At 37.5% G+C, this 18,713-nt stretch overlaps 1 protein-coding gene across 2 annotated transcripts in view; it reads left to right on the top strand.

Annotated features, from left to right (window-relative positions):
- The window catches only part of Alas (5-aminolevulinate synthase), a 164,031-nt gene that overhangs the window by 65,628 nt on the left and 79,690 nt on the right, over positions 1-18,713 (top strand). For both annotated transcript variants that reach the window (XM_067141326.2, XM_067141327.2), the window contains exons 2-3: positions 5,529-5,601; positions 11,316-11,480. In XM_067141326.2, coding sequence (XP_066997427.2) covers positions 5,529-5,601; positions 11,316-11,480 — 238 coding nt within the window. The remainder of the gene's footprint in view (positions 1-5,528; positions 5,602-11,315; positions 11,481-18,713) is intronic.

Raw genomic sequence — 18,713 nt, 5'->3', positions numbered from 1 at the left:
TTCACTATTTCTTGATCCTATTATTATGTTGTCAAATCCGGCATCACCTCTGAAATTTTAACTTAGCAAGCATATTATTTGGATGTTGTCGAGTTATTAAGTTGCTTGTTGTTGTTGTTTAACTGTTGGGGTAGTGTGCCGCTTGTTGTTAACGAGGATCAAATAGGGGACTACTCAATTTGTTATGTTAAAGATGGAATTCTGTAGCTTCAATTTGAAGAATGAAGTTGATTGAGTGTCTTGAATGAGAAGAACTGTATTTCTTAATATTGAAGTGTGTATTATTAAATTTAATGGGGAATAAATTATAAATTTATAAATTATTATATTTGATGAGGAATAATACACACTTCAATATTAAGAGATACAGTTCTTCTCATTCCAGACACTCAAACAACTCCATTTTTCAAATTGAAGCTACAGAATTCCATCTTTAACATAACAAATTGAGTAGTCCCCTATTCGATCCTCGTTAACGACAAGCGGCACACTACCCCAACAGTTAAAGAACAACAACAACAACAACAAGCAAGCAACTTAACAATTCGACAACATCCAGATAAAACGCTTGCTAAGTTAAAATTTCAGAGGTGACGCCAGATTTGACAACATAATAATAGGATCAAGAAATAGTGAATATTAAGGATTTCTATTAAAATTGACAGGACATGCCCTGTTAAATACTAAGAATTACTGTACTAAACTAGCCAACATCTTTCAATAAGTTACAGACCTAGCTATTAGTTTATTTTCAATGTTATTGGTATTTAAGTACGTTTGTTAACAAAATTTACTAGACATTCAGCTAGTATAATAACTTTGCTAGAGAATTTTCCAGTGTGAACTAAAATTGTATATTCATGAGTATGTGTTCAAAAATGAATTAATACACCAGTGGACAATAAGACTGAGTGCTAAAACCTGCCAAAGTTGATCAACAATTTTAAATTATAGTTTTTAGTGTTATTTCAATACTTTTATATTAGGTTTAGTATTTATTCAATGTATACGTATAATCCCACTGGCCATCATTATCTCGTCAAATGTGGACACTTAGGTAACGCAAAAAGCATATTTTAACTAACTTTCATAATATGGCATTTTAAATAATACTACAAGATTAATATAAACAGGATCCTGAATATATTTTATGATTTTGAGTTAAGAAACATGACTGATGATGTCCAAAAAATAAGGGCAAAACATGTTCCATTGATAGAATCAACAATGATGTAAAGGTTATAATGTTGAAAGAAAATATATTGTATTGAAAAGGTGGACAATTTTCAAATAAAAATTAGATTTTAATATTATATACCACTTAGTCGAGCACCTCGTCTCCTTTCTCCCAAGTCTTCCCAGCCCAAACTTTGCAACAATTTTTGTAATACTACTCTTGTCGGAAATCACCCAGAACAAATCGAGCTGCTTTTCTTTGGATATTTTCCAGTTCTTGAATCAAGTAATCCTGGTGAGGGTCCCATACACTGGAACCATACTCTAGTTGGGGTCTTACCAGAGATTTATATGCCCTCTCCTTTGCATCCTTACTGTAACCCCTAAAGACCTTCATAACCATGTGCAAAGATCTTTACTCTCAATTTATGTGATTACCCCAATTACTTAACTTATATTAACACCCAGATACTTACTTACAATGATTCCCATAAGGAGCGTTCGCCCCATCAATGCAGTAATTAAAACTGAGAGGATTTTTCCTATTTGTGAAACTCAAAACCTGACTTTTAACCCCGTTTATCATCATATCATTGCCTACAGTCCATCTCACAACATTATCAAGGTCATTGTGCAGTTGTTCACAATCTTGTAACTTATTTATTACTCTTTACAGAATAACATTATCTGCAAAAAGCCTTATCTCTGATTCCACTTCTTTACTCATATCATTTATATTAGAAAACATAAATGTCCCCTCTTAATTATTTCAGGGTCAGATAAAGCTTCGCCTACTCTAATTCTCTGTGTTCTGTTTTCTAGAAATATATCCACCCATTCAGTCACTCTTTTGTCTAGTCCAATTACACTCATTTTTGCCAGTAGTCTCCCATAATCCACCCTATCAAATGCCTTACACAGTCAATTGCAGTGCAGTCCATTTGACCTCCTGAATCCAAGATATCTGCTATATCTTGCTGGAATCCTACAAGTTGAGCTTCAGTGGAATAATCTTTCCTAAATGCGAACTGCCTTTTATCAAACCAGTTATTAATTTTGCAAACATGGCTAATATAATCAGAAAGAATGCTTTCCCAAAGCTTACAATGCAGTGCATGTCACACTGACTGGCCTGTAATTTTCAGCTTTATGTCTGTCACCCTTTCCATTATACTCATCTGGCAGAAAGAAGCCCTTCATTAGTGAGGTAAACAGAAAGAAGGGATTGTGGTTTGTCAAATACCATGTTAATAAATATTAATCTTGGTGGAACAACATAATTTTTACCTACAAGATCATATTTAAAGTTTTTGACTCTGATGACAAGGTATGCTTTCAGCACAAGCCAAACGAAGAGCTAGAAAACAGAAATGTACAGTCCACTGTCGAACACAGTGGAGGCAACATTATGATTCCACTGTCAAACACAGAGGAGGCAGCATTATGATTTGGGCTGCATGCCTTCAGATGGAGTTTGAGAAATGACCTGAATTGATAGAACTATGAACTCTGCATTTTGAGAGAAAGTCTGCATTTAAGTGCAGATAAATTGAAGCATCAGAGGTAGTTTTAAATGTTATCAGGACAAGGACCCGAAGAACAAATCTTGAATTGTGTGAAGTTGGCTGTTGTACAACTGTCCCAACGTAATTGAAGCACTTTCCCAAAACTCAGACCTCAACCTAATTGAGATGAAAAGAAGAGTGTACAGAACACCAATGAGTTCCAAGAATGAGCTAGAAAAAATAATTCAAGAGGAATGGGGTCTATACACGCTGACAACACAAAAAAAATCTGAATGTCATACGATGAATTGATGTGCTTCGAAGTATTGGATATTGACTGTTTTCTTATATGGTGTTATTTATATGGAGATTTGTGCAGCCGAATATTAAAGTGGCTATCATATTTAGGGCTTCATATAAAACAATTTATTTTTATGTAATATTCAAGAAAATACCTTTTATTTTTAGTATTACGTCTTAAGAAGGATGTATTGTTTGAAATGGGGCATTGTACCTCTGGCGTAATGTCTGTAATACTAATATCTGGTACAGATTTTGAAATCTTTCAACAGGGGAAACTGGGAAGAAAATTACAATTTAATTTTTTAAATATAAAACAAAAAGATATTTGCAATTAAATGCATGATGCACAAGAATCAAGAGCCACTTTAGTGATACCTTTTCTGTGGAACCTTCTTTTCTAATATAGTTATGCAGTCCGGGGCCACAGAATATGTCTTATTTCAATGCAAGTTAGTTTTTGGTTAATATTTGTTGGGTACTAGTTATGTACAAAAATGTAAAGCTAATTATAACTTTCCTCTAGTCCCAAGAAAAACTTGCCTTACTAACATCAGTCCTCAGCACTATTGTGTATGAAATGGTCCCTTAAACCATTCAATTACCTATTACTGCAGTTAAAATCTCCATCTTGATAGTTACATCATATTGTTCTAATTTGGAAAAGGCAATAAAGAATGAGTTCTCAGGAAGCGTTAATATGCGACTTTTAAAATAAAGGCGGTGATACCTGTTTTGAGTGCCTAACTTCAAGATCACGACCTCTTTGGTCATCTTAGACGTTAGGCCCCTTTAAACAACAAGCATCCTCTTTGGTCATTATCATCATTTCCAATTGCATAATTTGTCTTGAAGTATGGATGTTGGTGAGTGAATGGCTTGGAAGACAGTTTCTGTAATTGAATACAAGTACCTGGTACAGATTTTGAAATCTTCCAAAATTGGTCACTCCAAAGGAAATGGTTAGATTAAGGAAGGAGCGATGATGTTTAACTTAGTTCATTCTTCACAGAGGACATGAATATAATATGGATTAACCCCTCAGTAAAACAACCAAAAAGGTCCTTTGTCGGTGATTTCTGTTGTAGAAATTTTTTAAATATTATTTAAATGCAAATTAAAAGAGCAGGTAGATCTGTGAACCAACTTAGTTTGAGAACTGAAGTTGTGTCTATTGCAGATCCTTTATTACCTTTCATTTAATTCTACTACTATTAGGAAAACTGGACAAAACTTAATGATTCAAATTTGATCCACAGTGACAGTTGGTGGATAGATACTCTGTTTTCCTTTGCAGTATGTTATACTGAGGCTACGTGAATGCTCACAAAATAATTTACTTTATTTTATCGTGTAGCAACTAACAGTATGCATTATGCTTTCAAGTACTACCTGCACCTAGTATTACTTAACTTTGAAGATCTCAAGTAAGCCAGTGTTTCAGCATGCCTAGTCCATTAACTGATATCAGATAATTAATTCGGCAAACAATTTCTTGACCAAATAGTCCTTGCCAGTTGTTGAGGTTCACCAAGTGAATTGACTGTGCAGTGTGGGTTGTGTAGCTGTATTTGATAGATTGTGAGTTCCAACCCCACCTTTGGCAGCATCTTTGGTTTCCCATTATCACACCCAGCAAATGCCAGAATTATACCTTAATTAAGTCCATGACCACCTTCTTCCTAGTCTGTTTCATTTCCTCTTCTATCATTGACAAAAACCTTTCTGTGTTACAGGGGCATTAAACAGACAGCAAAATTGTTCAGATTATTTTCATATCTCTACCAGTTCTCTCTTTGTTCGCAACAGTGGAAATAAACATGTGCAAACAAATAATTATTGTCTCCAAGGAATTCATGGATGACATTAGAAATCGGTGGAAAATGCTAAATTGTACACCTTTTTCGATTGTAATAATAATAATAATAATAATAATAATAATAATAATAATAATAATAATAATAATAATAATAATAATAATCATCATCATCATAATCATCATCATAATCATCATCATCATCATATGGCCTCAGTTACCATGTGCAAGAATTTTTATTTGATGTAATCTAGGCTGCATGTATGTCAATTTCAATGTCTGTTTTATTCTACGAGATGGCAGGAAATCGGATCACTTCTGGGGATCTAAGGCTGAATTTTATACTTTTGTTTGGTAGACATAAAGTGTTTCACCAGAGATCTTTTACATGCCTACATCTTATGATATGGAGTACTAAACAGACTTTTTTCCATCCTTCAAAAATCAGACTACCTCGGCCAGATTTGACTGTATGGTCTTGATAGCTGGAGGCTGGCACTCTACCACTGATCCATGCAGGAAGCTTATGGTTTGAAATATAAAGTCTTATGCTGATGACCTTTTTGTATTGGTACATTAATTCAGAGAAGAAGGATTAATAGTCACAGTACTAGAATGGAGGATTTTGAAGACATTCGTTTGGTTCTCTAAGAACTTAAGAGTGCTTATAATACAAGTGTATGTGTGTACGTATGTCCATTATCTAAGTATATTATATGTTCTCTTTGCAGTTTGCACGACAAGGCAGAAAGCTTCTGAAACCTGTGGAGTTCTCTTTGAAGACATCAAATCCATTTCACAAAGGTCAGGAAATGTTTGAACTGTTTTGAGTATTTTCCTGGGTGAGGTTATTTTAATACATAAATGGTCTGTTATATTTGTAAAGTTGTTTTTCAAAAACAGAACCAGTGCTAGGTAGTTTCTGTATTTTCTATTGGCTTTGTAAAGATTGAGACTAGTTCTGTTGGTTCCATGAAGAACTAGAGGCTTGAGCAATTATATGCACCTATAAGTGTTATGTTCTTCAGTCCGTCAAAACTAATTTATGATTTTTAATTTCTTTTTGAAACATACCTGAAAAAGGAATCATTTAACAACAGACCAAACCTGTAAAAAAATAACTTAATTAAAATAAATAATTGGACTAAATAAATAAATAAAGGTTACAGATCTCTTCATATGGTTATGAGGGTATTGCAGTTGGTTGTAAGGATGTGAAGGAGAGGGCATATTAAGTCACTGGTAAGACCCCAATTAGGGTATTGTTCCAGTGCATCTTCACCAAGATTACTTGATTTGAGAACTGGAAAAGATCCAAAGGAAAGGAGCAAGAAATGATCAGTCATACTGTGTGTGTCATTTGCCTTGCTATTTATTGATGCAGAATGGTTCATCATCTACCAGTCACATGACACTTGCAAGCAATTCCTTCGAGTTGAGATATGAATCATTCACTGTACGTACTTGCATACAATATCAGTCAGTCAGTCACCATTGATCTGTATTTAAGGCTGTCACCCAGGTGGCAGATTCTGTATCAGTTGTTTCCCTAGTCTTTTCTTAAAATGATTTCAAAGAAGTTGGAAATTTATTGAACACCTCCATTAGTAAATTATTCCAATCCCAAATTCCTCTTTCTATAAACAAATATTTGCCCCAATTTGTCCTCTTGAATTCCAAATTTATCTTCATATTATGATCTTTCCTAATTTAAAAAAATTACATTCAAGCTTATTTACCTATGATCGCATTCCACACCATCCTTTCACTGACAGCTCTGAACGTACTTGAGTTTAGCAGCTAGTCTCCTTACTCTTAAGTCTCCCTAGCCCAAGATTTGCAACATTTTTGTAACACTACTCTTTTGTAGGAAATCACCCCAAACAAATCGTGCTGCTTTCCTTTGTATCACGTACAGTTCTCAAATCGGGCAGTTCTGGTTAGTCTCCCATACACTGGAATCTTACTCTAATTGTGGCTTACCAGTGACTTATATGCCCTCTCCTTCACATCCTTACTACAACCCCTAAATACCCTCATAACCATATGAAGAGATCTGTAACCTTTATTTACAATCCCGTTTATGTGGTTACCCCAATGAAGATCCTTCTTTATATTAATACCTAGGTACTTACAGTGATCTCCACAAGGTACTTGCACTCCATCAGCACCGTAATTAAAACTGAGAGAACGTTTCCTCTTGGTGAAACTTAGAAAGTGACTTTTCACCCAGATTACCGTCGTACCATTGTTTGAGGTCTTCGTGCAATCGCTTACAATCCTGTAACTTTTATTTCTCTATACAGTATAACATAATCTACAGGAAACCTTATCTGTGATTCCAGTATCTCTGTGGGATTTCATTCCTAAACCCAAACTGCCTTCTATCTAACCAGATAGTAATTTTGCAAATGCAAACGCATCTCCTATAATGAGAAAGCATGCTTTACCAGAGCTTACATGCAATACATGACTGGCCTGCAACTATCTGCTGTATGTTTATCATTCTTCCCTTTGTACACTGGTGCTAATATAGCAACTCTCCATTCATTTTGTATAGCTCCTGTATGCAAATAGTTATCAAATAAGTACTTCTGATATGGTACTATATCCCAACCCATTGCCTTTAGTATATCTCCAGGAATCTTATCATTTTGCAGCTGCTGTTCTAGTTTTCAACTTTTGTACCTTTTTTGTAAATATCTGTTGTTATTATAGGCAACTTTCAGTACTTTGGTTTTATTAGTTGCTTCCTCTACCTGGACATTATCATTATATCCAAATATCTTTACATACTGATGACTAAATGCTCCTGCCTTCTATAAATCCTCACATGTACACTCCCCTTGTTCATTAGTGACTCCTGGAATGTCCTTCCTAGAACCTGTTTTTGCTTTAAAGCACCTATACAACCCTTTCATTTTTCACTAATATTCATGTTGCTGCCAATTATGCTTGCTCTCATGTTATCCTTAACTGACTTCTTTGCTAAATTCAATTTCCTGGAAAGTTCTTTCAGTCTCTCCTTACTTCCACAAACAATTCTAACTCTACTTATTTTCAACCTGCATCTCCTTCCTAATCTCTTCATTTCTCTGTTATAATACAGTGGATCTTTACCATCCTTACCATCTTTAAAGGTACATACCTGTTTTCACACTCGTTAACAATTGCTTCAAGCTTATAGGCTGTTTACATTTTCCACCAGTCATAATTACTTTTTTAAACTCCCCTATCTCTGTCTTATCAACCCTACAGTCATGCTTAATAGTCGTACTTTTGGAACATTCCTCGCTATCACATTTATTTTTAACTACAAAAGACTAGGCAGAGGCAGTGTCTCCATTCACTTTAAAGGCATGTAAATGTCTAAAATTCTTCTTCTTTCTTTGTTATGCCCGTTTACAGAGCGCGTTGGAACTTGTTAGCTTGATGATGGTCTAAAATAAAATGATGTCTAAAATAAAATATAATATTTTTATTTCATCACTTCTTTTATTTTTTATTTCATCATACATTTATATTTTCTTTATATCTATATACATCTTTTTCTCTATTTTAACTTAACATTATTTCAATAAACATTTATTATGTACAGGGTAATTTATATGAGAAGCATGAGACATAAGGTTTAGCGATTACGTGAATGTGTCTAGCAAAAGTTATATCTATACTTCTTTTGTAAGCTGCGTTCTCAATTTTCATTCTGCAGAGCTGTTTTTTATCTCTTTTTTTTTTTTTTTGGAATATAGTCATTGAACCGTGTAAACTGTGATCCCCCTCCCAGACTATCTTTCTCCAGTGTTTTTACAGTGTATGTGCTTGCAAGCTGTACTATGTATTGTGTAATTTGATGTATTTACATGTATTTTATTTCCTATCCTTGCCCCTCTTATGGAATAAATGTATTTTTGCCCGTTCCGCATGTCTTCAGGGAAATGTAGAAGTATTCTCGCCCTGAAGAGTCCTCCCTCCCTTCCGAGCTCTCTCTATCTCTCTTGCTTCGCGCCCCTCTGCAACTCCCTTCTCTTCTAGAGGGGAGTTTCGGTCCACGTGACCGCTGCTCGGCTCGCGGTCGTTCTCCTCGGCCGCCCGGGCGATTCGGCTGTTGGCACTCTGAGCAGTCTGTTATCTCCTGGGCTTGCCTTCTAGCCCCTCGAACCCGGCACGCTAGCGCGGAGGTAAGAGAGAAAGAGGGATCTTGCTATTGTACTGTCCCCTTAAGATGTCGAAATTTAAGGTGCCTGAGGTAAAAACGAGGCTTGTCACTGTGTAATGATAGGAACTTTGTGCTTTGGATTCGATCTTTATTTAAGATTTCTAGTTGATGTGTTTGATTCAGTTTAAAGAAAGTATTTTCATGGCCGAAACATTCCATTGTGGGGTTAAGTAGGTGTTGCTTTTCTACGTTATTGTAATCCACTACGGATTCTCTATGTGCCTTCGGGCGTTGCGTTGGTTAAGAATTCGGAAGGCCATGCTTAATTTATTCTCAACCTTATTGTAATATTAGAAGGTCTTTCATATTATGTTCGGAAAGTTGCAAAGCGAAACCCTTCACGTATGCATGTGAACTTGTACCTGGTAGAGAGGGCTGGCTCCCTCATTAGTGTTTTGTAATAATTCTGAATGTATATACGGGTATTATCCTCTTAATTGTAAATTGTTGTTACTTGATGTTTTTAAAGCAGTTAAAGTTTCCGAACTTGTAATTAAAGAAGCTTGGCGAGATATCGTTGTTAATTGGTGTTGGTATCTTTCGCTTAATGCGACCTTCATCCAGCCCCTTCGGGCCGCCGCTTTTCCTAGCCCGTACCTGCCGTTGCAGTCATCTTATCAATGGTGGAGTAATCAGACGTTTTTGCTTGCTGTGTTGTAAAGTTGGATGTTATGCAAATTTGTTGACAATGTCGCAAAATAGTTTTTTCATGGAGATGTTCATCGCTAACAGCTTCACCAACTAAAATGTTTTTAAGTTTGTAGGGTATTATATAGGCTTCACAATGATACTTTGTTTTTTGAAATTGGACTGACAGTTCCAAAGTTATAATGATTGACCTCAAGCACAGTACTGCCAAAATAGGTTCTTAACCTGGTGGATGTCTTGTTTTGACAGGTGGCATCACATAAATGTTCTTTGGTGTCAAATTGTAGTTTAAGAGTTCTTAGTGCAATATGCGGTTGTAAAAGCTATTTCCCGATAATAGCCGAACGTTTCTCTTTCAATTGACTTGTAATTGGCATCCTTCGATAAACAGTAGTTTGACTATTGCAATGAAAGAATGAGCAAATGCCTGATATAAGGTGCTGCCACTAAAGAAAGGCTACAGCAGGGAATATATTTCAGTAGTCTTTCAGCCTTCACACCAATCAAAAGAATACCCCATCCTACAGGAAAAGTTGCCTGTACGCCATTCATACCATCAATTGACCAGATGAGTAAAGTCCTGCAGCATAGAATCAATACTATCTTCTCTCCTACTACAAAAATAGCCCAGCAGTTACATTCAGTCAGCAACCCTGGAGACTCCCTATCCAGTTCCGAGGTTTACTGCATTCCATTTTTGTTCTGGGAAGGCTAAGTGAAGAACTACCAAGCACAGTATTAACATCAACTCGTGCCTCCCTGTGTAGGAAGTGGTCAGCTCCATCTGACAGCTGGATTGTCTTGCCAAGCCTTACTCTGGTGTCAACACTCATCTAAAATGCAATCATGGCTTAATTTGCTGGATGACAACACCTACTTGTTGAATTTATATTGATTGCTCAAATCCATCAAAGTTAACTGCACTCATTTGCTGTGAATAAAAGAAACAAAAATAATTTTGAATTGGAATTTGTTTCCAACTGACTGCAAAACATATTGATGAGGGAAGTCCATCAAGAGAGTTGTGTATGGGTCGTGAATGTGACAGTATTTTGGAACACAGAAATTGGGAGACAGAGTTCCAGATTTAAGGAGCTTTTGTCTTCATCAAGATAGCTCCTTGCTCATCCCTTGTGTGTACCTCAAACTCCTTTTTAGTGGTTACACTATTTGCCTGAAATTATTTGAATGCTAATTTTATTTACTGAAGAGCATTCTGCACTATCATCCTATGCAGATCTCTTGCTTGATATCTTGTACACTATTATGTTACTGTGATTCAGAAGTCCCATGGCTATGATCATGATATCCGTAGTCTTGTGAAACAGCAAGCTTACTTCCTTTATAGTAAACTATTGTATAAACTTCAGCAGTCAGTATTAGCCATAATATCAGAATTACTCTAAAATAGTAGCACAGTGCTCACAGTCAGAGTTCTTATTCTTTCCTTGCTATTCTGTAATAAGTAGTAGTCTAAGGTCTTTATCTTATACTTTGTCATTGATCTTTAAGACTTTTGATGGTTATTTTTGGGCAGTGTCTATACCACTGGGATATATATTATTATTGTAACATATTACTAGTGACTGATCATGAGTTCACATGATGATGATAATTGTTGTTTACTTATACATTCATATTTCTCTTACAGAACTCTCTGATTCCGCAAAGAAAATGCCTTGTCCATTCTTGACCCGTCTGTCAACATCATTTATCTGCAACTACGGTAGTAATCTTATTAAAACCTACGGCCAGTATTGTCCCGTCGTATCTCGCTTCACCAGCACGTTAACATCGGCAAATTCTAATGAAGAAGGTAAACTGCAAATGTTTGTAGTCTCTAGTGCCATTAGTATAATAACATAATAAACTTTTAAAATGGTATAGTGTGTTTATATTTTGTTGGCAGTTATGTACTGCTGATTTAAGGTCACGTAGGCTACTGTATATCCAAGAGCTTAATTCATTTGTTCTTTAAACACCCTGTTCCTATTGTTCCTTCCTGATGTCATAAATACACAGTTTTTGCAGAACACCCTGTTGCTCTGGAAGCTTCCTTTATTGCATTACTCATATTCATGGTTTCAAGGAAATCATCATCATCATCATCATCATCATCATCATCATCCCTTATCAAGCTCCTGCCAGGTCGGGGTATTTATGGCACTTCTCCATCTTCCTCTTTCCTTCCACCATTTCTCTTCCACTATCTTGTCCCAGTCTAAATTTTATCTTCTTTTGCCGCTCTTCACTGATTCAGTCCACCTTGTTCTAGGTCTTCCTTTTGCTCTCTTGCCCTCGCACTTTGCCCCCAGCATCTGTCTTGGAATTCTATTCTCCTCCATCCTATTTACATGTCCAAACCACCTTAGTTTATTCTTTTCAACTCTCTCATTTAGCTTTCCTATCCCAACTTCCTAACATCTTCATTTCTCACTCTGTCTTTCCTTTTCTTTCCTATCATACTAGTTAGGAATTTCATCTCACTGGCTTGAATTCTACTCTCTTGCCTGCTAGTCAAAGTTCAAGTCTCCGCTGCATAAATCAGCATGAGTACATAGTACATTTTGTACATTATCTCTTCACTTTTCCTTGGTAATTCTCTGCTCCAAACAAGTTTTCTTACACTTCAGTAAGAATTCATTTTAAGGAAATATTTAAAAAAAAAAAAAATTTTAACACTATTTCCTTTACCTTCCCTTGCAGCCTGCTGGTGCTGCCTGTTTTGTGCTTCACCTTCCATAGTTCACAGTCATTTAATAAACCTTCAAGTTGAAATGTTAAATTGAAAGAATGATGAATTACCATGAATAATATTGATCATGTACATACTGGACATGGTAGTTTTAATAATAATATTATTATTGATTTTATGTCACAGTAACTACTTTTATGGTTTTCTGAGATGCCGAGGTGCTGAAAGTTTGTCCTACTGGAGTTCTTTTATATGCCGGTAAATTACCACTGGGGACTGATGTATTTGAATACAGTAGAAGTCCGTTATAGCGAGAATTCATAACAGCGAAAAATTTACTCGCTATAACGGATTGTCGTTATATCCGTTTTTTGTATAAAAGTCGGAAAACTCTTCATGCACTTTAAAGTCGGTATGAAACAGCAATCGGTTTGTTCAAAACTTGCGTTTCCGCAGATGATATCCACACTACGACTTACTTGTTTGCTATTTTTCGTAATCCGATACTACGTGAAAGTGTATGTTTAATTTCATTCTGAAAAAAATTTAGTTCCGTATTCCTCCAAATCCAAGATTAACCCCACTTTTTCCTTCAAAAAATTTAAATCAGGCTCAAAAAGAAGTTTGTAAAATCATACAAGCCTACGCATTTTTAGACTATTTTTAGATGCCGAACATTAACTTTCGTCACACCGTATTTCATTGTTTTGCGGCTGCACAATTATTCTTTATTTCCGCGGGTTTAAGGACCATTAACTTAACATTGGCATCATAATACCGAAGATAACTCATTGAAAATTTTCCGGCAATACCTATTCCATGCGTCTCTACAATACAACAAACCATCAGGAAATTATTCTTGCTGCCTATAAAACTGTTACTTTTATGCAACGTCAGATATAACCGGCTACCGCTACACGCACGTCTCGCTTGTCGGGTGCGGCCAAATTCAGCGGCTAGCGATGTATAGGCCTAATCGCGAACGTTGAAAGTCAACGAACGAGTTTATTGCGCCACGGTATGGCCAATCGCCTTTGCGTTTTTCGTGCATATACCTCACAATTTCATCATCGACTTCTTTAAAGCGTCCTTGTTGCGGACCACTGGATGCATTTTTTGTACAGTACCGGTGCGCATTTTTTCTTAATTTTTTTTGTCTTCACGCTAACGCCAAATATTGGCTTTAGTTAGGCCTATGCCTTATTTTCTTGCGGCTGCACAATTATTCTACATTTCCGAGTGTTTAATAAACATTAACTTAAACTTGGCATCATAATATCGACTAGAACCTGTTGAAAATTTGCCTTTTCCACGTATCTTTACAATACGACTATCCATCATGAAAATATTCCTGCTGTCTATAAAACTTAATTTTACTAAGCGTCAAGTGCAATAGACGCGTTATGACTCTGCCACTGAGTAGCCATGGCTGTTCTAAGAATTCGAAGGGTCGCATGTTTTGATGCCATTCTGCAGATTTGAGAAACACACAGGGACTGTACACTGTACAACCGGTAGCGATGTGTAGTAAAGAGGCGGTCGTTTATTGTTAATGAGTTCTGTGCGCGTATGAAAAGAGGCGGTGTGGTTACCGCGGTAGTTGCCAGTGGTATCAATTAACTTACTGTTAGGCCGCGAATGCAACAATCCTTGAGTTTTCTCATGAGATTCTGAGAAAAAAAAGTCTTGGAGTCGGAGAAATATGGTATCTCTCCAGAGATTTCTGTGGCAAACACCTGAGCTTTCTTCTTCAAACAGCGTCACCTAACCTAACCGTATATGTAGCCTATCATGAAAACATATTTGAAACGCATGTAGAGAAATAACCTCCTCGCGAAAAATTTACATGTAAATAGCCGTAACTAGACACGAGAAGATATGAAATATCCTCTGAAATCAGTGATGTACTCTGCCATATCTCGAGGTGTATGACATTCTTACGTAATTTCCGTATATAACATTAAAATTAAGATATCGTTTGTTCAGTCTTTAATTTTACGAGTTAACAACTGCTATCGGCCACGTCATTTACGCATTTATTACGAAAACGTGCTATCCTCTTTTTCATTTCGAGTTTTCTTTTCAGAACAGCAGTCGATGGGTGTTACTAATCAACTCCAACACCGCCTTTGAATGTCAACGAGAGAGCTCGCAAATGCACAAAGTGAGAAAACTATACCGTACCGAAGATGATCGATTGCATTTTGTTGCAAACGTTTCAGTTTTCTTATTCAAACAGCGTTACGTATCCTAACTTAACCGTACTAAACATATGATGAAAACACACTTCAAGCGCCGGTAGAAAAATTATACCTTTCTCGCTATAAATTTTCATAATAGCCTTTCCGTAATTTAACCAGACGCGACAAAATACAAACTAAAGTATGAAATCAATTAAGCACTCTGTCATATCTCGAGGTGTATCCCATTCTTACTTAATTGCAGTATTTAGCCTCAAAATTAAGCGGTCGTTTAGTCAGCCTTAATTTTTAACGAGTTAACGACCGTTATCGGACACGTTACTTATGCATTTATTACGAAAATATGTTCTCTTTCATTTCGAATTTTCTTTACGGAACAGCTGTCGACGGATATTACTAATCGACTCCGACATCGCCTTAGAATGTCGACGAGAGAAATCGCTAGTGCACATAGCAAGGAAACGGTGCCGAAGGTAATCGATCACATGCAATATCATCGCTGGGGTGCATAAATATCAGTAACGGAAAAAATTGGGCGCGCTTAATCGCTCGTAATAACGGATGCGCCAGTGATAGGGTTCTCGCTGTAACCGAAGGACGATACACAGTTTAATATAGGAATTTTGAAGGGACAGAAAAAAGTCGTCGCTATAATGGAGTTCTCGTTATATGCCTTACTCGCTATAGCAGACTTCTACTGTACTTTCAAATACCACTGGACTGAGCCAGAAACAAACCTGTCAACTTGGGCTCAAAAAGCCAGCGCTTTAACCATCTGAGCTACTTAATCCAGCTTCAAAATGTCTCTCCCATAAAGAGTTTATATGGAGGCTGACTCTGAAAATTACAATATTTTTTCCAAAAGCTTTTCATGTACGAACTTCAAATTTTATATGAAAGTTGGTCTCCTTTATCCTAGATATTAAATAAGAATTATTTTTAAAATATTCTACCCCTAAAACAAAACAGTCTTTCCTCCATTACTCTTTTATGTTCAAAATCAAAATTTCACAGGTTGGTCGCATCTACGCTCTAGATGCAGTGGCGGCTCGTGAAAAAATCGTCCTACGTGCTACAAAAAACAAGCTAAATACGCTGTTTTAAATCTGCATATTGCCATGATGAACAACGCATACTTCAAACTTTTTAATAATAATCATAATAATAATAATAATAATAATAATAATAATAATAATAATAATAATAATAATACAACTTTTCTCACAATTTGTAACTCAGAACAAACAAAAACAACATTAATTTGGAAGCAGATGAATACTTCGACAACTGTCTACGAGATAAATAATTCATTCGAGAAATATTGTTTTTGCTAACCTAATGGCGCAACTTACATCAGTGCAAATAGAATCGTGGGAATATAGATCCTCACTAAGAACACTAATTTAATTTCACTTTATATATACTGCAGTGGTCCGCCTCTATGGTGTAGTGGTTAGCGTGATTAGCTGCCACCCCCCCGGGTTCGATTCCCGGCTCTGCCACGAAATTTGAAAAGTGGTACCAGGGCTGGAACGGGGTCCACTCAGCCTCGGGAGATCAACTGAGTAGAGGTGGGTTCGATTCCCACCTCAGCCATCCTGGAAGTGGTTTTCCGTGGTTTCCCACTTCTCCTCCAGGCGAATGCCGGGATGGTACCTAACTTAAGGCCACGGCCGCTTCCTTCCCTCTTCCTTGCCTATCCCTTCCAATCTTCCCCTCCCTCCACAAGGCCCCTGTTCAGCATAGCAGGTGAGGCCGCCTGGGCGAGGTACTGGCCATACTCCCCAGTTGTATCCCCGACCAAGAGTCTGAAGCTCCAGGACACTGCCCTTGAGGCAGTAGAGGTGGGATCCCTCGCTCAGTCCGAGGGAAAAACCGAACCTGGAGGGTAAACAGATGATGATGATGATGATATACTGCAGTGGATAAATAATGATAAATTTCCGTATAAACTTTAGCACTAATACAATGACAGAAAAAACACGCACCAGTAATATAACCGCGAGATTTAAAACCGCACAAAGCAACTGAAAGAGCTGCCAACTGATTCATTGAGACCTCCCCTATTACCAGAATAAATGTCCGGCTCCATGGCTAAATGGTTAGCGCGCTGGCCTTTGGTCACAGGGATCCCGGGTTCGATTCCCGGCAGGGTCTGGAATTTTAACAATCATCGGGTGTATGTGTTGTCTTCATCATCATTTCATCCTCATCACGACTCGCAGGTCGCGTACGGGAGTCAAATCAAAATACTTGCATCTGGCGAGTCGAACATGTCCTCGGATACTTCCGGCACTAAAAGCCATACGCTATTTCATTTCACCAGAGTAAATTACATTGTAATGCGGGATAACATTTAGGGTCAGTCAAATATTCTTTGACTCACCTACGAATTCCTTATTTTTTACACAAAAGGAAGATGGATATTTTAATAAGCATGTGTGAGAGAGATTGCCTCCACTTACGCTTTACTTTCGACCCCAGACGATGCTACTCTCTAGTGGCAGACTCGCTTACCACGTTCAACATCAAGGTAGCAGGAGACATCGAGTACTTCTACCCCCTTGCGGGAGAGGAAGTAACTATAGACGGGATCAGTGAAAGTTGATCCCGGTTTACGGTATACTCCGCCGGCTAGGGGGAGTGTTGCAAGCTTGGCTGCGCCTGCGTATTGCTTCCTTCAGGCTACAGGCAAGGGCTCACTTCACATGAGCACGAGCTTTGTTCCCCGGGAGAACGGCGCTAGGTGTTCGACAGATCTCGTCCTGATTTTCACAAAACACAAATTCATATCGTACTCAAAACAACGAAAAGGCACCAGGGTAATTGTACTGTACATAAATAATATTCCTTACAGTTCCAAGCTACGTGCTGGAGCCCGGTAGCACGTATTGACCGGCCGCCACTGTCTAGATGTTAATTAATGTAGGGTTTCAAAACATTCCAATTGTGTAGGGTTGAAATGAGTGTCACATTCCAAAATTAATAATCATTCCTTGAAAACCGTTTGTTGTATGAACTGAAGCCAACAGTGGACTCTAGGTCAGAGCATGAACATACAGGACGAACCCTCAAGTTACGCAAAACCAACAGTAACTCCCAGCTACCTGCCGAGTGACTCATACGTTCCAGATGTTTCAGGAGTGTCCGTGGGGCTTACGTCAGCCAGACTAATAATACTAAAATTGTTGTCATTCCATACCCTGAAGGGGTATGGCGGGCCTGTTAGAAGGCGACTCTTTCTCTCAGGCCTATAAGTCCCAAGGTGATTTATAGAGAAGGTGAGGGGATTGGCAGGTGTGGCCTCTACTAGGAACTGTCCTGGCATTCGCCTTAGTATAGGAGAATCGAAAACCATTCTCAGGACAGCCGATGGTGGGGACCTGCCCCTCTCCGTCTCCCGACTGCAGAGCCATGGTAGAGCCATGGTCACCGGTAAGCCGAAGTCTACTCTGCTTGGTTGGTCAGTCAGGATGCAGAGCTGTAGAGCCATGGTCCAGCTATGGCCACCTCAGCCAGAGGGAGAGGAGCCTATTTAAAGGGGAGGCACAACAACCACTTTTGTAGTTGATTTTAGCTGCCTTGGGAGATTGGTTACTTTGGATTGATTAGGGGTAATTCAGTCGCCGTGACAATACTGCAACAAATTTTAAATACTGGAAAACTGTATGGAAAGTACATAAAACAACTACACAGTTTAACCTGGAAGAAGAACAAAATAATTCAACAGAACGTATTAGCCCATACTTATTCAGTGCTATACAAGAGACTACTAAAACCATTGTGCTGGTTTTTTCTACAAATAAATTCAAGTTGTCCTTAATATTTTTCATGCTTTCATCCCCTATCTAAAATTGAAAACAAAAGAAATTCTTTGCAGAATAATTTACTGAGGTGTAGGTATATGGGTTTGAACATTCCTTTTATTTGTTAAACCATATGTAGTTTATACTTTTGTAGTAGCATCCTCGTATGTTATTTTAGTTTTTATAAAACTTTCAACTGGATGTGATCCAGGTATTTAGTTAATTATGATGTGACATGTAAATGGAGACACAAAAAAATTACCATAATATAAATATCTCTTACTAAAAAGCTATTTGTCACCCCTTCAAATGGTCTTTGAGGCTTAAAAGTGGCATCAGATGGGGAC

The sequence above is a fragment of the Anabrus simplex genome, chromosome 2 (genome assembly GCF_040414725.1).
Source record: "Anabrus simplex isolate iqAnaSimp1 chromosome 2, ASM4041472v1, whole genome shotgun sequence".
Lineage (NCBI taxonomy): Eukaryota > Metazoa > Arthropoda > Insecta > Orthoptera > Tettigoniidae > Anabrus > Anabrus simplex.
This window is presented reverse-complemented; position numbering and strand designations above follow the sequence as displayed.